Genomic DNA, 19,113 nt, shown 5'->3' on the forward strand with positions numbered 1-19,113 from the left:
ACGTTTTTTTTTTTTTTTTTTTTTTTTTTTTCTCAGATTTGGATTATGTTTGAGCAATGGAAATATGTATGGAAACATCTAGTATACTAAATTCAAACAAAAAACTAAGCAGCAACCTAAACAAAACAGAAAAACTGGCCGTCAAATCCTTCAAAAACAACCAGGACATTACAATCACAAAAGCAGACAAAGGGAATGTGACTGTTGTTTTAGATCGGACAACTTACATAGAAAAAATGAACCATTTGGTATCGGACCACACCTACCAAATGGTAAATTACAACCCCCATGAAATTCATCAAAAAGAAAAGAACTGAATTAATTAAATCCGCTAACACATGGCCAGAAGAAACGACTACAAAACTAATACCTCATTATGCCTCATTCTGTGCTCCCAGAATTTATGGCCTTTCAAAAATACACGAAACAGACACACCAGTATGCCCGATTGTGTTATATTATTAATAATAAGTAAAATAATCATTTCAACATGTGTGTTTTGTATCCCTAAATTCGGAAATATGAATTTCTAATTGTGTGTTGCATTTTTCAGAACATTGTGCATGTGTATGCATTCACATATTTGGCTAATGAAGGCTAGCATGTATTCGGACAACTTGATATTTGGGTTAATATATTTAGATGTTCAGGATCTTCTCCTGCAACTTATCCCACTTAAATAGAGTTGCTGTTTTTAATGAGTCTCCTCCACATCCCCCTGTCTTGGGCTGTAACCACATCCAAGTTCTTCATCAAGTCCTCCTCCACCAGCTACCTCCATCTCTTCTTTGGCTGCCTGCACTTCTTCCTACCTTTGCACATCCATCTGCGTGACCTTTCTTCTCACACACTTGTCCTCCCACCTCGTCACATGACCAAACCATCTCAACCTTGCCTCCTATATCTTCACTCCTAAGTTCGTAACTTTCACTGTTCCACCTTACATAGTCATTTCTTAGATGATCCTTTCTGGTCACATCGCACATCCACCTATGCATTCTCATTTCTGCTACCTCCATCCTGCTGTTATTTTTCCTCAGGGCCACAGTTACATAGCTCCATCCACTTTCAGTCTCCATCCAATTTCTTATTTTGACATACCATCTGGGGTTTTAGCAAATATTTCATTTGTAAGATATTCAAATCCTTCGGAAGAAGGAGTTTCAGAGCTTGTCTTAAAAAATCCATCTTTTTGGAAGCGGTTTTCAATAGTCTTCTCCTGATTAACCCTTATTTCTTAAAATTCTGAGATGCAAAAGGCTAAACATTTGAGGATTTTGATAAAAATAACCGGAACTTTGATTATAATCAAAGTTCCAGTTATTTCTTTCTTTTAATTCATTTTAAATGGTGTGTTTTGGGACCGAATGATTTTGATAACAATAGCCAATTGATAATATTATCTGCGATCACAATAAGCAGATTCTACTGTGTGTGTGTATATATATGTGTGTGTGTGTATATATATGTGTATGTATGTATGTGTGTATATATATATATATATATATATTACACTGTTAACTATTACACCATTGCTATGGTATGACTGACAGAAAAATCTGGGAGTCTTTGAAAATGTATTTGAGATTATAATCAAAGTTCCGGTTATTTTTATCAAAATCCTAAAAATGTTTAGCCTTTTGCATCTCAGAATTTTAAGAAATAAGGGTTAATCAGGAGAAGACTATTGAAAACTGCTTCCAAAAAGATGGATTTTTTAAGACAAGCTCTGAAACTCCTTCTTCCGAAGGATTTGAATACCTTACAAATGAAATATTTGCTAAAACCCCAGATGGTATGTCAAAATAAGAAATTGAAAATTGGTTGGGTAATGATAACAATGTTGAAGTGGTGGCCTACAATGACAGTGTCGGAAATATGTCAAGCTGCTTCTGATGAGAACTTTAAATTAATAGAAGAAAGCGAACCTAATACAAGTATAGTAGAACAAATTTTAGAAGCTCCTCCAACCAGTGCCCAGATGCAAGAAATTCCATGAATACTTCGTTGCAGTGTGCAACATAGTGACAAACTTCGAAAGGCATTATGAGTATGAGCAAAACAGACAACACTAGATAAGTTTTTAAAATAAATTTTATGTTGTTGCTTATTAAAAAGTAGTTCATAACAATAAATTGAAATAAATTATGCAATATTTTATATCTTTTGCTTAATGTTATCAGCAGTTATTGTTATCGAAAGCAACTGTCTCAAAGTTATCATAATAAGCTGTGTCTACTATATATATATATTATTTAATTTTAATACAAAATATATATAATTTTGTATTAAATTACAATATATTCATGACTAAATCTTAATAAAATTGTAAAATACATCAAACTGTATCATTCTACCTAGAGCTTGGTCTTTTACTGTACTATTGCTATTTCAAATACAGTAAGATTCAAAATATCTGGACACATCTGTACAGTAGACTGCTAGATATCTTGATTACTATCTGTTTTGTACAATTTGGGTTTACCTGAATACCTTCCATGTATCCATGCTTTATCCATGTCACTTCTGCCAAGAAAGACCACACATAACTGTGTTCTTAATAAATGATACTTGCCAAGAAATTATATCCTTGTTTAATTCTTTCCTTAAGTGTAAGTAAACAAAGTTTGCATGTGGAGTATATTCATGACAAAACTGCTTGTATATAGAGGTTGTTGACTTCACATCAGTTGCCTTAGTATCCCATAATGCAAAGCACACCTTCAAAAGGGCCAGTACTTGGTGAAAGCCAGACCTAGAAAAATACCAGGGTTGAATTAACATCAGTCATGTATTTTCCAAGTAATAAAAACATGTATTGCATTATTATTAAAATACTTGGGATCAGAAATAGTTGTAGGAAAAAAAACTTCCTATAGCTATCTCTGATGATTGTTTACAGTTGGATAATGGATTAAACAAGAATATAATTTCTTGGCAAGAATAATGTATTTTGTAACCAGGGGTGAAAAAATGTTCTATGCCTATTCCTCTTTTTTTTTACTTGTATATGGATAACATATAACTTCTGCATTAATTCAGCCTTGGTATCTTCTTTGGTAATGGTCTTTTGAATAATGCATAACAATATATGTCATCCATAAGGAAGTGTTTTGTATTTTGGGATACTAAGACAATTGATGGCTACAGCCTCTATATACAAGTAGCCTTGTTATGAAGCACTTAATGTGCAAACTTTGTTTGCTGACACTTGGGTAAAATATTAAATAAGAATATAATTTTTTGGCAAGGTTACTTTGTTATTTACTTCAATTTCTTTAAAAAAAAAATCATCACTTATATAAATCTCCATACCTCAATATTATCATCAAATTCCTGCTATTATTACTGGATTTGCAGGATACTACTATGATTACATTATTACTTACTGTCAACAATTTTCTTCCAAATTAATCTGTTATTTGTCATGTTTCCAATTTTGTCATATTTAACATTTGTCTTCTAAGATGCTACCGTCATCTCTTTGCTTTATGCGGATGATGTTATACTTCTAAATAAATCCGCTACAAGTCTGCAAGATTCTCTGACTAAATTGAATAGCTGTTGTAATAGATATGGTATGACGGTCAGCAATAAAAAGACAAAGACAATGAAAATAGGCAGAATCATTAAAAATGTCAACTGTGTTGTGAATGGAGAACCTATGGAACAAGTAAAACATTTCAGCTACTTAGGCATGATTTTTACTGAAGATGGTAAATTAAATATAGAAATAGACAACAGAATCAGCAAAGCTGGTATGGTGGGAAGTGAATTGAATAAATTCATATGGAATAAGAGAGAAATTAGTCAGAACACTAAATTAGCTGTATACAAGACAGTGTTCAAACCAGTTTTAACTTATGGATCTGAGAGCTGGGTCAGAAGTAAAACACTTGACCAAAGACTAGAGACCACAGATATGAGAGTCCTGAGAAAGATTAGTGGCGTGAACAGATGGCATCAATGGCAATATCATATTAAAAACGAGGATATTAGGAAAGAACTTGAAATTGTCAGCATCCAGGAATGCGTTAGCAGAGCTAATCTCAGGTGGTATGGTCACTTAAACAGAATGGGCAAAGAAAGATTAGCAAAGCAAGTGTTCTCTGCCAGGTTGGCAAGAGATAGGTGGATTGATATGGCACAAAGTGCCTTAGACGATAGAAATATAAGATCTGATGTTGGAGTCTTGACAAGTAACAGACTGGTTTGGAGGAAAATTGTAGATAGGAAGTTAGTAATGATGTAATTTTTTTCATGTCCCCTTGAGGGTACATGGCAGGAATTTGATGATGATGATGATACTGATTGCATTAATCTACATAAATCATATTTTTCCTAATATCCTGGCATCAAAAATCTGTTTTATAGCCTTTCCTCACTTGTTCTGTTTAAGTAACCATATCACCTCAGATTGGTTCTGCATATGCACATTCTTGAGCCAGTAGTGTCATGTTCTTTGCTAATATCAAATTTTGATTCTTTATGATTCTACCACTGATGCCACTCATTTGCTCCCTTAATTTTCTTAGAACGCATATGTCTTGGTTACTGGTCTTTGAGCAGTTGTTTAATTCCTAACCCAGCTCTTAGATTCATATGTTAAGACTGGTTTTAACATTGTCTTGTATATTACTAGTCTAGTGTTTTGGCTTATATTTCATAAGAGAGAAATAGTCAGCTTTTCAGTTTCCAAATTTAATTGCCATCTTCTGTAAAAACTGTTCCTAAATAGTTGAAATGTTTTACATATTCTATGTAATATTTTGTTTATCTTATTTTTGTATAAAATCTTATTGCTTATTATTAACCTTTGTCAATTCTCTCTGATTGAGGGATAGGTGACTCGGAGGTTCTGACAGAGATAGCATCAAGACAGTCCATCACTGGTTGCTGCAATCATTCTACTTCTCTCTTGATTATAGAATGCACCTCTTCCATATTAATTAATCCCTTTTCTCTAGTGGAGTTGTTTTTGCAATCAGACACCTGATTAAAGTTGACGGATTTCTCTCCTTCATTGCTCCATTTATTCTTAGTTGTTCCCTTTTATTCTCCTCTTCTGATTTAGTATTACCTACGGGGTTACCAGTTTCCTCGATTTAGATTAATGTGGTTCAATGTAGATGAGGGATAAATGTCTCCAATCATCTGCTCTTTCTCCTTAGCTGCATTGCAGCAATCCTCCAAGTTTGTAATTCTTTTCTTATATGCTGTCTCTCTCTCTCGATTCAGATTTCAATCCCTGCCTGAATTGGTGGAACACTGCCCAATGTAGGTGAGGTCTATCTTCACTAGAAATACTCAGTTAGCTAGGATTAGCAGATGCTTATAGTATTCCGTCACGCTTTCCCTATCCTTCTGAACGCTCCTTTGCAGCTTTCATAGGTTAGGTCTTACACTTCTCAATCTGGAAAATTGTGAGATTAACACTTCTTTGAATTTCGAGTAATCCAAGGTTTCTTTTAAAATTGGATAGGAATACAGGAAGTTCTTCACTTTGCCTATTAGTTTACTCCTAAGTAAAATGAGCAACTGAAAAACAGTCCAATTTGCTATTTTTCTTAGTTCCTCGACTTGGGAAAAAAATGTCAATACGTCAACGGACTCCTCCCCAGAAAATTGCGGGAAGACACGCTGAGGAAACATATATAGTTAACAAAAAAACAATAATTAAGAGGTGGAATGTTAACTAGTCAGCTGCACCATTGTAATATTTTCTTTATCTTAATTTTGTATATTTTTCTACTTATTTATAATTAGCTTTCATATTCGCTTGCTTCAATTCTAGGCCGCCATTTAATTTAACAATAGTGATCAAAATAAGGAAGGCAAAGGGATTGCCGTTGGGTAGCGCCAATTCCTTTGTTTAGTTCCTGGTGCTAATCCCTTTTCAGATTTAGAGAAAATTTATATTATGCTGCTCTACCCTAAATCCTAGACCAGAGAATAACTCAAAATCGGGGAATTCACACTCAGAATAGTTCACTATTATATAACTCCTAGGTAATTTCGTTAAGTACTTAATTCATAAAAGAACTAAATTTCTATTACAGTCATAGCCAACTTTATGTTTTACCTCCCACCTTGGTTCAGTTTTATGAGCTGTGCAATAGGAATAAATTCAGGCAAGTCGTTAGATTAACATAAAAGAAAGACATTTAATTATCAAATCAAGTAATTTACAGGTACTATCAAATTCTAGCATAGAATCACAACTATCTTGAGAATAAGCTTAATTCAATGATGTAACCTCTCTCTTAATCAATTTTCAACATGAATCTAGATTAGAGCTTCAATTAGTGACTAAACATTCACTCAGTAATCAACATTCCTAAAGGTTATTGAAATAAGAGACTGAGAGCACTTTATGATAAAAACATATTCTTACACAATCCTTTTATCTACAATGTGAGGTTCCCCTTTCTCACTTTGCATAAGCCCTAGAGTCCTTTCGTTAACGCAACGTGAATAACTTAAAGTTCTTTGTGCGAACAAAGATATCCCTTTTAGCACAATTACATAACAGAACAGAAGTTTACTTTACCAGGGGAATTACTTGGCCTTCTCTACACTTGTTTCGACAGTACCTCTGTCTTATTGACGATGCTCCTATTTGATGTCATCTAAAAGAATTGACTTGTGAACACAGACATGACTCGCCTCCTTCAAAGTAAATAGTTCTGGCTTGCCACTATCGGGTCAAGTGTCTTGGCATGGTTCCCCTAGCAGACTCTGTGGGAAACGTCTGCTTACAATTCCTCTCTGATGCATGTGTTTTGCTTCAGGCCTTCACTTCTTAATCCAATTATCTTATTCTCTTCATGGCACAATTATTTATACAAATTTCACATACTTTTAAATTCTAGAAACTTTACAATGAATGACTGTAACATATTGTATAGAGAATATTACTTAAATTAAAAATGTTGTTGGTAGTTTAAAATCAGTCATATTTTCTGATATACAAATAATAGCTCAGTGAATATTGTTGCTTATTAAATCTGAATGAAAAATTTATTGATTAAATTTTCTTTCATTCAGAATTTAACATCTATAAGTTCTCCATTGAGAATGCAGTTGATGTTCTCCATGTTTCTGCTTACTTTCATAGTTTTCATAATTTTTATTGCTGATTTTCATACCAAACTGCTTACAGAAGCTATTCAATGTAGTTAGTCATGAAGACTATCAGATTTGTTTAGAAGTATAATCTTCATAAAATAAAGAGCTGAGTTTAATTTCAGATTTTGATATGAGGTTTAATGCCATGCTCCATGATGATATGCAGCTGGTTTTTCTATTCACTACAGGGTGAAGGCCTCTCCCATAACAGGAGGTTTGGGTCTACTAGCCCCCAGTTGGTGACCCAGTCCAGCTTGGGGGGAGTGTTTATTCACTTGTATGAATGAATGTATGAAGGGTGAAAGACGATCACAAACATCCATGCCTAGGTGGGATACGAACCCTCAGCCTCTTGGCTGGAGAGCAGATACACTAACCAAGCCGGCATGCTCCATAATATGATCTGTATATGGTGAATAATAGGAAAGACAGCAATTACTCTTTGATTTCTTACAACTGATTTCACATCAGATCTACTTCCTTCATTCTAATAGTTGTATTATAACTTAAATATAGAATAGGTTATTATTTGTATTTCTAGAAAATGCATAACAATATGCATGTTCTAGAAATACAAAATTTAAATGCAGATTTTTGTTATATTCCCATGATTTCTAAATAGTAGATATGCACTATAGCAGAACACCACTACAGAGACCTGGCCTAAGTTTAATAGAACCAATGCAATTTAATCTCATTATTGCAAACTGTTGCAGTCCATGTCACAGAGTTCAGCTGTTGAGAGTAATTCTGTAGAAAATACTGCATAGCATCTATTGTGTTGTATTGAAACAAATACAAAAAAAATGGCAAGAAATGGACTAAAGAAAAAGAAAACTGATATGCTTTAGCACAAAAAATGACAGTGTGAAAATGTACATATGTAAACAATAATAAGAACAAAGATAACAAGAAGACTATGAAATTATAAACATGAAAATGCAGAAAGTACATTTAAAATTTGAAATGTTACATTTGCTTAAGCTAATATCATTCATACGAAATCTTCATAATGAATTAAATATCCTTAAGCTAGCTAATGCAGACTAGCTGTTATAAAATTGGTCATCTTCAGTTTATTTTTTATTAATTCCTGTGGGGTTCCTCCCTCTCCCCTTCTTCAGCCATCCCTTAGGACTCATTGAGCCCTCCTAATGATGGATTAAGTATGTATTTTTATTATTATTATTATTTTTTTTTTTACTGTAGATCCGTGTATGTTCATGGGATTGGTTTGCCTGTTCTGGGGGATGAAAAACCTCAGTTTCCTGGTGAAAAAAAACCCCTACCTCTGTATGAGACTGGCTAACTCACCTTTAGGCAAAAGAGATCAGATAAAGGTTCCTCACATCTTGGGCTGGAATCAAATGCAGGTCTTTCTGACCAAAGGGCTTCATCTATAATGACTGAGCTACGGAGGCTCTATCTCCAGTTACAAAGAGGGGAAGACACAAGTGATGAACAGCTAGTCTAGCCAGCTTGAGGAAGGGGAAAAGTGATTGGTGCAGCTAGTATGAACAAGTCATTTTCCTAATTGGACAGACCTAATGTCCATCATAAGATCTCTGTGGCTAATTAGCTAACTTGTTCTCACATGTGTGGCAAACTCTGCCTTTGTGTGACCTTTCCTTCTTTCTAATTGGAGGTGAATTAACTGAGTGCTGAAGTTTTTCATGTTATTTTTGATTTTAATGTTACAGGCTGTAAATGTTTTGTTCACTATGAATTAAATATGTACACATTAAGTGGTATTAATTTAGATAAGTGACTGTAATGAGTTATATGACATTAATGTAAGCTGATGTAACATCTCAAAACCCATCTTCCCTTTTATGTTAGGCTTAATGGCCTCTAACCTAGTATCTTATAAATATTTTATTGGCGTCGCAGACTTCTTTGGATAAGGAACATATATTTTAAATCCAGTATTCATTTCACATTTTTGGAGATGGTTGATAGAGCATAGGTTTGGTCATTAGTTGTTTAATAGAAACATGTACATTAGACATGCTATATTTTTTGAATAATGACTTCACACATCTAATAGAAAACTAAATATAATTTGTTACTCCTATATATTTTACTCAATATGTCTTGAGCTTATTTCAGGGAGAAGACAAAAAAACTGGTAACAACATTTAAATTATGAATACAAGAACAAGTCATACAGCATGCTTATAATATTATGTGTCTCAGTCGTAGCTGTTCAATAGGAGGAAACACTATTACAGTTCAGAGACATGAAATAGATTTGTTCTTCTGAGTCTCTTCTGGTAGAAGAATTAAATAAAATAAAAATTACTTTATTACTTAATGGATACAACAAGACCTTACTGCTATGTTCACTGGGCATCTACAGATGCTGTATGGCCACTCCGATGCTAGGTGATGTGCCACACCAGGCCTCACTATGTAGTCCTATTGTTTAACTTTCTTCTGTCAATATCCTTAAGGCGCTTTAAAGTTCTACTGATCTTTTCTAACACCCATTCATTTGTATGCCTCTCAGTATATGATATCCTCAACAGCCTTCTGTAACACCACATCTCAAAAGCTGATATGTTTCTTATCTGACTTCTTTAGGTTCCAAAAATGAGACCTTGGCAGAGAAAATATTTGATAATTATCATTCGTTTTCCAGATTGCAATAAGGATCAGCATACTCTAACTTAAATGAACATCTGAACAAATAGCAAGGACTCTTTGCAGATATAATTTGTACACCACCTTCAAACCAGTCCAGAAGATGTCATCTTTCTAGTAAAGATATAGTATCACCTCTATTCTTGCCTATTGTTTATCAAATACCCTGTTCTTGTCACCTTTGCTACTGCTACTATTAGATAGAATTGAAGAACATCAAGATTATATGAAATTTTTGGATTCTGAAGGTTAAGGCTTTGCTTCTCTTGTCATTGACATTAGACACAGAGTTCACTGGAACTGTACTGCACTATAGTAGGTTCAAATTTGTTTTTTGAATTGTGTGAAATCCTATGCCACTGTCCTAATCTTAATCGGCAGACTGTATGCCCTAAGTTTTGGGAAGTGATTGCTGTTAATTATTTATTTTATTTATTTATTATTTTAAAATTAATTGATTAATTATACATCTGTTCCATGTCTCTGAACTTTAATAGTGTTTCCACTGAACAGCTGCAACTGAGACACGTGATGTTATATGCCTGTATGACTTGTTCTTATATTCAGAGTTTAAATGTTGTTACCAGTTTTTCTGTCTTTTCCCTGAAAGAAGCTCATGACATATTGAGTGAAATATATAGTAGTTATAAATTATATTTAGTTTTCTCTTACATGTGTGAAGCCATTATTTAAAAAATATGATTAGCTTTAATCTTCTTTCATTAAAATCCTGGCATATGCACACAGACCTTGGACAGTCTCATATTGCTAACCACCAGAATACAATATAAAAATGCATGCTTTCCATTGCTAGTCTTTTTTTCAGATATAATGTACTGATGTTACTTTATTTGCTTCACCAGTCAAATCATATAATTCACTTTTTTCTCTCCTGATGAAGTATATTGCAAAAATAAACAAAACCTCATATAGGATCATGCCTTGTTTCTTATTTCATTGCCATGGTTTTTTAACATTTTGGATGCCTCATTGAATGCTCTGGAAATTATGGTCATGTAGAAATTAAAGTCACATCAAACAACCAGTTTGTTTGGCAACAGAAGATATTCAAGATGCTGTGTCAACAAGGGATAAAGGTTGCTTTCTTCTCTTTAAACAAGATTTCAGATATCCTTAGATCTTCATTCTTGTGTACCCCAAGGGTTCTTGGGGTACACAAGATCACTTGCATATGTGGAATCTGCTATAGAACAGACAGGCTGGTCAGGAGAGTACTATTATGTTATCATGTCAGTAACATCAGTATCATGTCGCCATGATATAGTAATGTTATCATGGCAACATGATAACATTACTATTATGTTATCATGTCACCAACCCAGTCATATGAGGATGGTCTGAAAAGTTCTTGGCCTAACAATGAAAAAACGAATTTATTGTATAATTTCAAAATTATTTTTATTTTTCAACATAATCTCCCTTAAGACTAATACATTTATTCCAGCTATGCTCCAGCACCATTATCCCATCCCTGTAGTGGTTCTCAGTAAGATCTGCAAAATACCCCTCTACAGCTACAATCACCTCTTGATTTGAAGAAAAACATTGACCAGTGAGGAAGAGTTTGTTTTGGGAAGAGATAGAAGTTAGAGGGAGCCAAATCTGGGAAATAGGGTGGATGTTCCAACAATTCATAGTGCAGATCTCTTAATTTTTCCATTGCCAAAAGTGTTTTATCACTTTTGCCTTTAGCATCCCAAAACACTGATGCCATGACCTTTCCAGCTGATGGAACAGGGAACAGACTTAGTCTTCTTTGGCACTGAACAACCAGCTTCTGTCCACTGTTTTGATTGCTGTTTGGATTTTGGTGTGTAGTGGTGAATCCAAGTCTTATCCATAGTAATAAATTGACACATAAAATCGGTTTTATTCTTGTTAAACGCTCCAATCACTGTTCAGAGATTTTCATGTGAGTGCATTTGTGAGCAAGCATGGCACCCATCTTATGCGAAGCTTTTTCATATGCAATTCTTCATGCAAAATATATCCTACTTCTTTTGAAATGTTTATAGTCTCAGCAATTTCATGCACTTTGACTCACTGGTCATCCAATACCATATTGTGCACTTGATCAGTGATTTCTGGTGTTGTTGCACTTTTTGGATGTCCTTCACATGGATCATCTTCAAGGCTGGTATGGCCACCTTTAAAACCTGCAGCCCATTTCTTAATTGTCGCAAATGAAGGAAAAGAGTGTGCCCATAAACTTTTATGAACTTCGAATGAATTTCTTTTGGCGTTAAACCTTCTTTTACAAAGAATTTTATAACTGCACGATACTCACATGGATGCTTATGACAGATGTACCAACTTAAAAAAAATCTCTTGCCAATAGTGTTGCCATCTATAGTCTAGGCTGAGAACTTTTCAGACCACCCTCGTATAATTCACTTTCTCTCTCCTGATGAACCACTCTAAAGTTACATGAAACTAGTTGAGATTTAAATAAAATTGTTCTGTCAACCATCTCTATATAAAATTAATATTGGATTTAAAACAATAATAAACCTGTTTGCTTCTTATGACAGGACAGTCAATCCTGTCAGTGTTGTTTCTAAATTGCTTGTTTCTCTGGTTTGTTTGCCTGTTTTCTAGGATGAAGAGCCTGCATTTCTCTAAAGAAAAACTCCCACCTGTGAGAGATCGGCTAACTCATATTCAGTTCAAACACCTACATCTTTGTGTCCTAGATGGGATTTGAACCCAGGTTTTTCCAGCTGAAGGTCATCCTTGATACCAACTAAGCCGTGGAAGCTCACAGTTCAAAATTTAAATAAATTTAAAAAAGTATACTGTTATAAAAATGAAAACCCAGAATTTAAATTTAAATTTAAAAAAATTTAAATTTTAATTCTGGGTTTTCATTTTTATAACAGTATACTCTTCTAGTATTCTTTCTTATTGTTTCCCATTATTGTTTGCATTTATACCTTTTCGTGTTTCATTTTCTGTGCTTTATGTATGTCATCTGCCCTTCGTGTTCTGTCGTCATCAACGTATGATTTCCTGTCATTTCCTTTTGTTAATTTCCTGATGCAGGGGGGATCTTCCTCCAGTTGATTTTACTATAGTGAACCTTTGTACTATAACAAACTATTTCTATTAAAAGAAATATAAAAACAGCAAAACTCATATAAAAAAAACTATGTTAATATAGATTTTTGCTTAAGTATCGTAGGCATTGTCCGTACAGGATCACAGAATGGCATTTAAATAATAACAGACAATTCTAAAAAGCACCACCTAAATAGCTAATATGAGAACTAAATAAGGTCCATAATTTCTTAACATATTTAACACACACACAAAATAAAGTTAAAAAACTTAAAAACCACGTTTTAACTTAAAAGTTAAAAAAAAATTACCTCCCATAAAGGGAATAGACATATACCATTGGATCTGTTTAAGTTAGGACGATGAAGCAAAATTTCACATATTTCTTTATAAAGATGTTCTGTGAGGAAATTACTTTAATGAAGGACCTTTGTCTTGTGCAAGAAACTGTTTAGTGTCAATAACATACTCTTCAAGTCCAGACTTGAGACTCATGGTATTTAATATGAGACTTATATTCTTCTAGACTAATAAAGGCAGATTTTCTGGTTTGTTTAAGATAACTCACAAGAGAAGAAATCTGGTAGATGCCTGGAAAACAGAGTGGAAGCTTGTCCATAGGAGAAGCAAGAAAGGTGGAGATTTTTCTAATGGGGCAAAATAAAATATTCAGTGGTTTTAAAACTTCTATGTTCAGTAATGCCTTATGCACAAGGGATAAGAATGAGAATTATTTTTTCTGTATTGAAAGAGGTGGAGATACCATAACTGTTAAAGCAGTGGTCGATATCGACCCCCCCCCCCCAGGAATCGATATAACATTGTTAGGGGTCGATTCGGGCTCAGGAGCCGATTGGGGGGGGGGGGGGTCGATAGAAAAATATAAGACATCATTGTACTGGTAATATTTAATTCGGTTAACTTGGATTACCTCCATCCTGAATGACAACGCAATTAAGAGTGAATCGTAGGAAGAGTGACATGAATAAGACCTGTAAGATGGAGCAAGGTCATGAAAATAGTTACGGAGGCCAATGAAGTAGGCCGAAATGATGTATTTACCAATAAACGGATGTCCGTGGTTCCAGCACAGTGGGAGCGAGATGGCAACACATGCACGGTTGCTTATTTACTTATACTTGCATGTATTCGATCCCAGTCTCATTTTTGCCATCGACATAAAAGTGAGCGTTAATGTTCTAAAATTCATCAACATACATATTATAATTCAATCGTTATTCATTCACGTACTAAACTTCTCTTCGTTAAAGAATTGAGAAGAGCTGGTAGTAATACCAGTGATATTACTAGTGATAGTGGTAGTAATAGTAATATAATTATATATACTATATTATACATACAATAAACACTGTAACTATAAAATAAACAATCTAAAAACTCACATAAGCATCTTTTTCGTTTGTCCTATTATAATTACGTAATAGTAAAATAGAGGGGGTCGATAAAACATCAAGAAACTCTTGAAGGGGTCGACGGTCAAAGAAGTTTGGCGGCCCTGTGTTAAAGCTTTTTTGATGAAAGAATCTTTAAGACCATTAGATAAAAAGATGGAATTAACATGTTGTAATTCTTCCTGTAAAAGTTAGTCTGAAGAACATAAAGAATGAGCATGATGTATACTTAATAGTTCCAGCCTTTTAACTAGGATGGCAGTGAGATTCAGTGTGGATATAAACACACAGTGGAAGTTTTAAAACCACTGAATATTTTATTTTGCCTTTTGCCCCATCAGAAACATCTTCACCTTTCTCGCTTCTCCTAAGGACAAGCTTCCATCCAATATGAGTCTTCTGAAAAACTGAAAAATGTAAGCTTCAATGTGGTCGATGATGAATTAAAAGATCTAAAAAAGGCTAATTTACTTCTAAGGTGATTTGGATCCTGGTATGAATTGCATTTAATTTTGTTAGAAACTGCTGTAACTCAGAGAAAGAGCCATTCCAGATTTTATCATCCACACATCTGTACCAATGTGTAGATCTAAGTGAAATGTTATCAAAGATATGTTGTTCAAAGTTCCATGAAGGAGTTGACAATAGTAGGAGAAACAGGATTACCCATAGGTGTTCCTTCCATTTGTTTATATAATTTCGTTTTAAAGGAGAAATAACCAGAATGTATTATAAAATCAAATAGTTTAAATCCAGTATTATTTTTATAGTTCGCCCACCATTCGTAGATCTCTCCTTGGCATTTTGCCAAGAATAGTCGATTCATGCTGAAGGATATACGAATTGGTCACCAACATGCGAAATCACGTGCTTTCTTGTCTGTCGTTGTACTAGTACTAGCTTGATTTTTGTTGTCGCTTTTTTTTCATTATTTTTTATTATTAATTTGTATGATGGATCCAGTACAGTCAACAAGTTCTGTTGTTAAACGTTTCAGTAGCTCTTGCAAAAGAATATTGAATAATGTGCTGACATTCTGCGAAAAAAGAATCGTCTCCTTGTTCTCCTTTCTCAAGTCATAAAACGTGCAAGTGCAATTGTGGGCGTATCGGGGTCGACTGTTAAAAGAATTCGTAGGGAATCAAAAGGTGAAGGTATATACCAAAATTTAAATCTCCTAAAAAAAAAAAAAAGCAACAGAGTAAAGAAAGCCATCGAAACCATAGCTTTGAATGATTTTGATGTACACATAAGAACTATTCACGAATTTTACGTGGTCGAGAAAAGAGTGCCAACTGTTCCGAAATTGATTCCTGTGCTTAAAGAAAAAATTACTTTTCCTTGGAAAAGAGAAACTTTAAAGAAAATACTTCATGAAATCGGATTTTGTTTTAAAAATTCCCAGAATAAAAGGAAACTTATCATGGAGCGAAGTGACATTGTTTTATCTAGAATGCAGCATTTGAGAGCAATAAGACGTTTCAGGAAGGAGAAAAGACCGATTGTGTATCTAGATGAAACTTGGATCGATAGTAATTTAACTAATGGAAAATGTTGGCAGTCTCAAGAAGAATGTGGAGTGCTACAAACCGGAAATGCCTTGTGGTGCATAATAATTTTGTGTGCGGGTGGAGAAATGTTTTTTTTTTTTACTGAATTCAAACTTACTATACAAAGCCAATTACCATAGGCAAATGAATTCTACGATCTTCGAAAAATGGGCAGAAGAAAAACTGATTCCAAACCTTCCTAAAAATGCTGTTTTTATAATTGATAATGCTTCATATCACTCTATTCGATTAAACAAAGTTCCAAATTGGTCTAATAAGAAGCAAGTTCTTATGGATTGGCTCTCTGCAAATAACATTTCTCATTCCCCAGATATGTGAAAAATCGAATTGCTTAATTTGGTCAAAAGAAACTCGCCCACAACTAAACTATTTAAATTCAACACGATGCTCAAAGAGCATGGATTTCTAGCTTTGAGGCTACCACAATATCATTGCGATATTAATGCTATTGAGTATGTTTGGGTAGAAGTGAAAAAGTTTCATTCGCCATTGCACTGTAACTGGAGATAGTGACATGTCGAAACTTTTTAAGCTTTCAGAACAAGCGATTGAAAGTATTACAGTTCAAAACTTGGGAAAATATTTCTTTCATCTCACCTCACTGGAAAATATGTATTGGGACAGAGATGGAATTATCTAAGAATTATGCGAACCTTTGGTGATCGGTTTAAGTAAAAGTGATGGCGATTTGGACACTGATTCAGATGACTATGAAGATTGAAAGGATTTGATAATGGTATTTTTTTCCAACCTTTTTTTTGCATGGGTTTGTTAAAAGAGTCACTAATTAATCGGTTTAGGACATTAAAGTGTCTCAGTTCTCTCAACTGTAAGTTTAGAATATCTGAGTTCATTTGAAAAAATTTCTGTTTTTCTGTATAATTATTTTTATTTTATAGAAAACCTTAAAAATAAACTTATTTAAATTTTTGTTTTATGCTATACATTTTTTAATTTTGTTAACACTCTACGTACATTTTTCCAACTGTTATACAAGCAAAATAGTTACACTTTAAAAACTACAATGTTCGTAAAAGAAAAGCTAAATTTTCCGACCTGTAATAATAATAAAAACACATCCCAGAAGACAGACTGATTACCCTATTATCGGAATGGATTCTCCTTTTTCTGACATGCGCAGAAGTGTCGAGGGACCTCTAATTGGTGGGCGAACTTTACCTGATTATTAATTTTTGTGATTACATGATTATCTTATCCCTGATTGGAAGGGTTGTCAGTGTGTGTGTGTTGCCTAGATATGATAGTGGTAAGTTGAGACAAAGAGCAGAGATCATGAATGGTATAGAGTGTTGAAAGTGCAAATGGTTGAGGAATTTAAGTGTTGGTACATGGAGATCAGGAAATAACAAAATCTGTAAGTTTTGAATTTCTGTAAATAGTTTCATGGATCAATAGTGGAGTCCCTAAATAAATGGAATTCATAGGAAGCATGTTTAGACTTAATTTTAAAATTCAGAATATAAAATAAATGTACACTCAGAGGACAAAACATTAGAGTAGGGTTGATGGGGAGTTGACACTGGCATCTCCTATGCAGAGTGAAATGTATCCAAACCGAATGCAGATAGTAAATGGGCAGATATTTGGACTTCCTAACAGTGTATTGCAATCGATGAACATGGGTTAAATGTGGCGATCTTAGCAACTTTGATTGATTGTGGACGTATTACCAGTGCAAGACATGGGTCATTCTATTGCCTCAGTCGTAAGAACCCTATGGTTCTTGAGGGCAACTGTATAAAAGGTCTCCTGCAATTATACCATCAAATGTACCAGCATCCAGCGAGCAAGTGGTGGCCAACCACATGGCATTGATGATGTGGGTCGACGTAGACTGTCCAGGCTTCTACAGACCAACCGCAGGACAATGGCAGCACAAATCACATCCAGTTTCAATGTCAGAGGTCCAAGCAGCATCAGCGAGCAGATGGTATGGTGTACCCTGCATGTCATGTGCTATAGGAGCCAACACCCTAGTTGTGTGCCACTGTTGACAGCTCATCATCATCAGGTATTGTGCCTCGCCTGGTGTCAGGACCATCAAAACTGGACCACTGCAGAGTGGACCAGAGTCTTGTGGTCTGATGAATCTCTTTATCAGTTTTACTGAGCTGATGGGAGGGTGCGGGTATGGTGTTGAGAGCATGAGGCCATGTCTCTGTCATGCAAGGTTGGCTCTTTGAAGGAGGTGACTGTGATGGTTTTGGGAGCCTTCTCATGTGACATATTAGGTCCCTTGCTGTGTTTGGAGAGGTCCTTAAATGCTGCGAGTTTCCAGGATGTGCTGGCTGATCACCTACACACTTTCATGGCCTTCATGCATCCTACAACCAATGGTCTGTTTCAGCAGGACAGTGCACCTCTTCACTGGGCCACAACCTCAAGGAACACTCATCTGAGTTTGGGGCCATTGGATGGTCGTCCCCAAGGTCCTCGGATTTGAATCTAATGAACCTTTCTGGGATGTCATAGAGTGAGACATCAATTCCATGTATCCAGGACTGATGTCTAAGGCACAGTTGTGGAAATGATGCAACAGATAGCATTGTCCCCAACTATCCATGGCTTATTTAGTGCTTGTTTTCTGTTTCATGGATGTTTTGTTGCCTTTCTGTATATTTCTGTAAAATTTGAGGCTGTCATATAAAGTTATTGGAATTACCTACAGCAACGATCCTACATCTGGTGTAGTCAATACCTTGGAGAGTACAGGCTGTTATTCACATTAGAGAAGGACTGACATACTATTAGGTAGGTAGGCAGATATCTCATGTTTTGTCCATTGAGTGTATGTCTGACATAGTAATCTTATTTAGAACACATTTAAAGTTATAATTGTACAAACTTACGATATTTATTATTACAGTGAATACAATGATGAGGAACTTTTGGTAGTTATGGAAAAGGGTGATACCGACTTGGCATCACTTTTGAGAAATGTTACTCGCATGAAGCAGCTTACTCCAACAGGAATAAAATTTTACTGGTCTCAGATGTTAGAAGCTGTTGCAGAAGTTCATAAAGTTGGTGAGCAATTTATATATATATATATATATATATATATATGTGTGTGTGTGTGTGTGTGTAATAAACACCATTATATATCAATATATCAAACACCTGCAAAGATCTAATTTCTGTATATTTGCTTCTCCAATATGTGAACAATTAGAAACATGATTTGAAGAATAGACAACATTTCAGTCACACTCAGCAAGAATTATTTGGCAGTTGAAATGCTATTTATGAAGTCAAGGCCA

General features: G+C 34.7%; 1 protein-coding gene across 6 annotated transcripts in view; it reads left to right on the plus strand.

Moving 5' to 3' along the window:
- The window catches only part of Mps1 (dual specificity protein kinase monopolar spindle 1), a 199,875-nt gene that overhangs the window by 73,779 nt on the left and 106,983 nt on the right, over positions 1-19,113 (plus strand). For all 6 annotated transcript variants that reach the window (XR_016548404.1, XM_090393600.1, XM_090393598.1 and 3 more), the window contains exon 9: positions 18,720-18,880. Coding sequence is in view for 5 of the 6 variants with exons in the window: in XM_090393600.1 (XP_090249726.1) it covers positions 18,720-18,880 (161 nt within the window). In the remaining variant the exon portion in view is untranslated. The remainder of the gene's footprint in view (positions 1-18,719; positions 18,881-19,113) is intronic.

This window comes from Typopeltis vanoorti, chromosome 6 (genome assembly GCF_054136105.1).
Source record: "Typopeltis vanoorti isolate ZY-2024b chromosome 6, IOZ_Tvanoo_1.0, whole genome shotgun sequence".
Classification (NCBI taxonomy): Eukaryota; Metazoa; Arthropoda; class Arachnida; order Uropygi; family Thelyphonidae; genus Typopeltis; species Typopeltis vanoorti.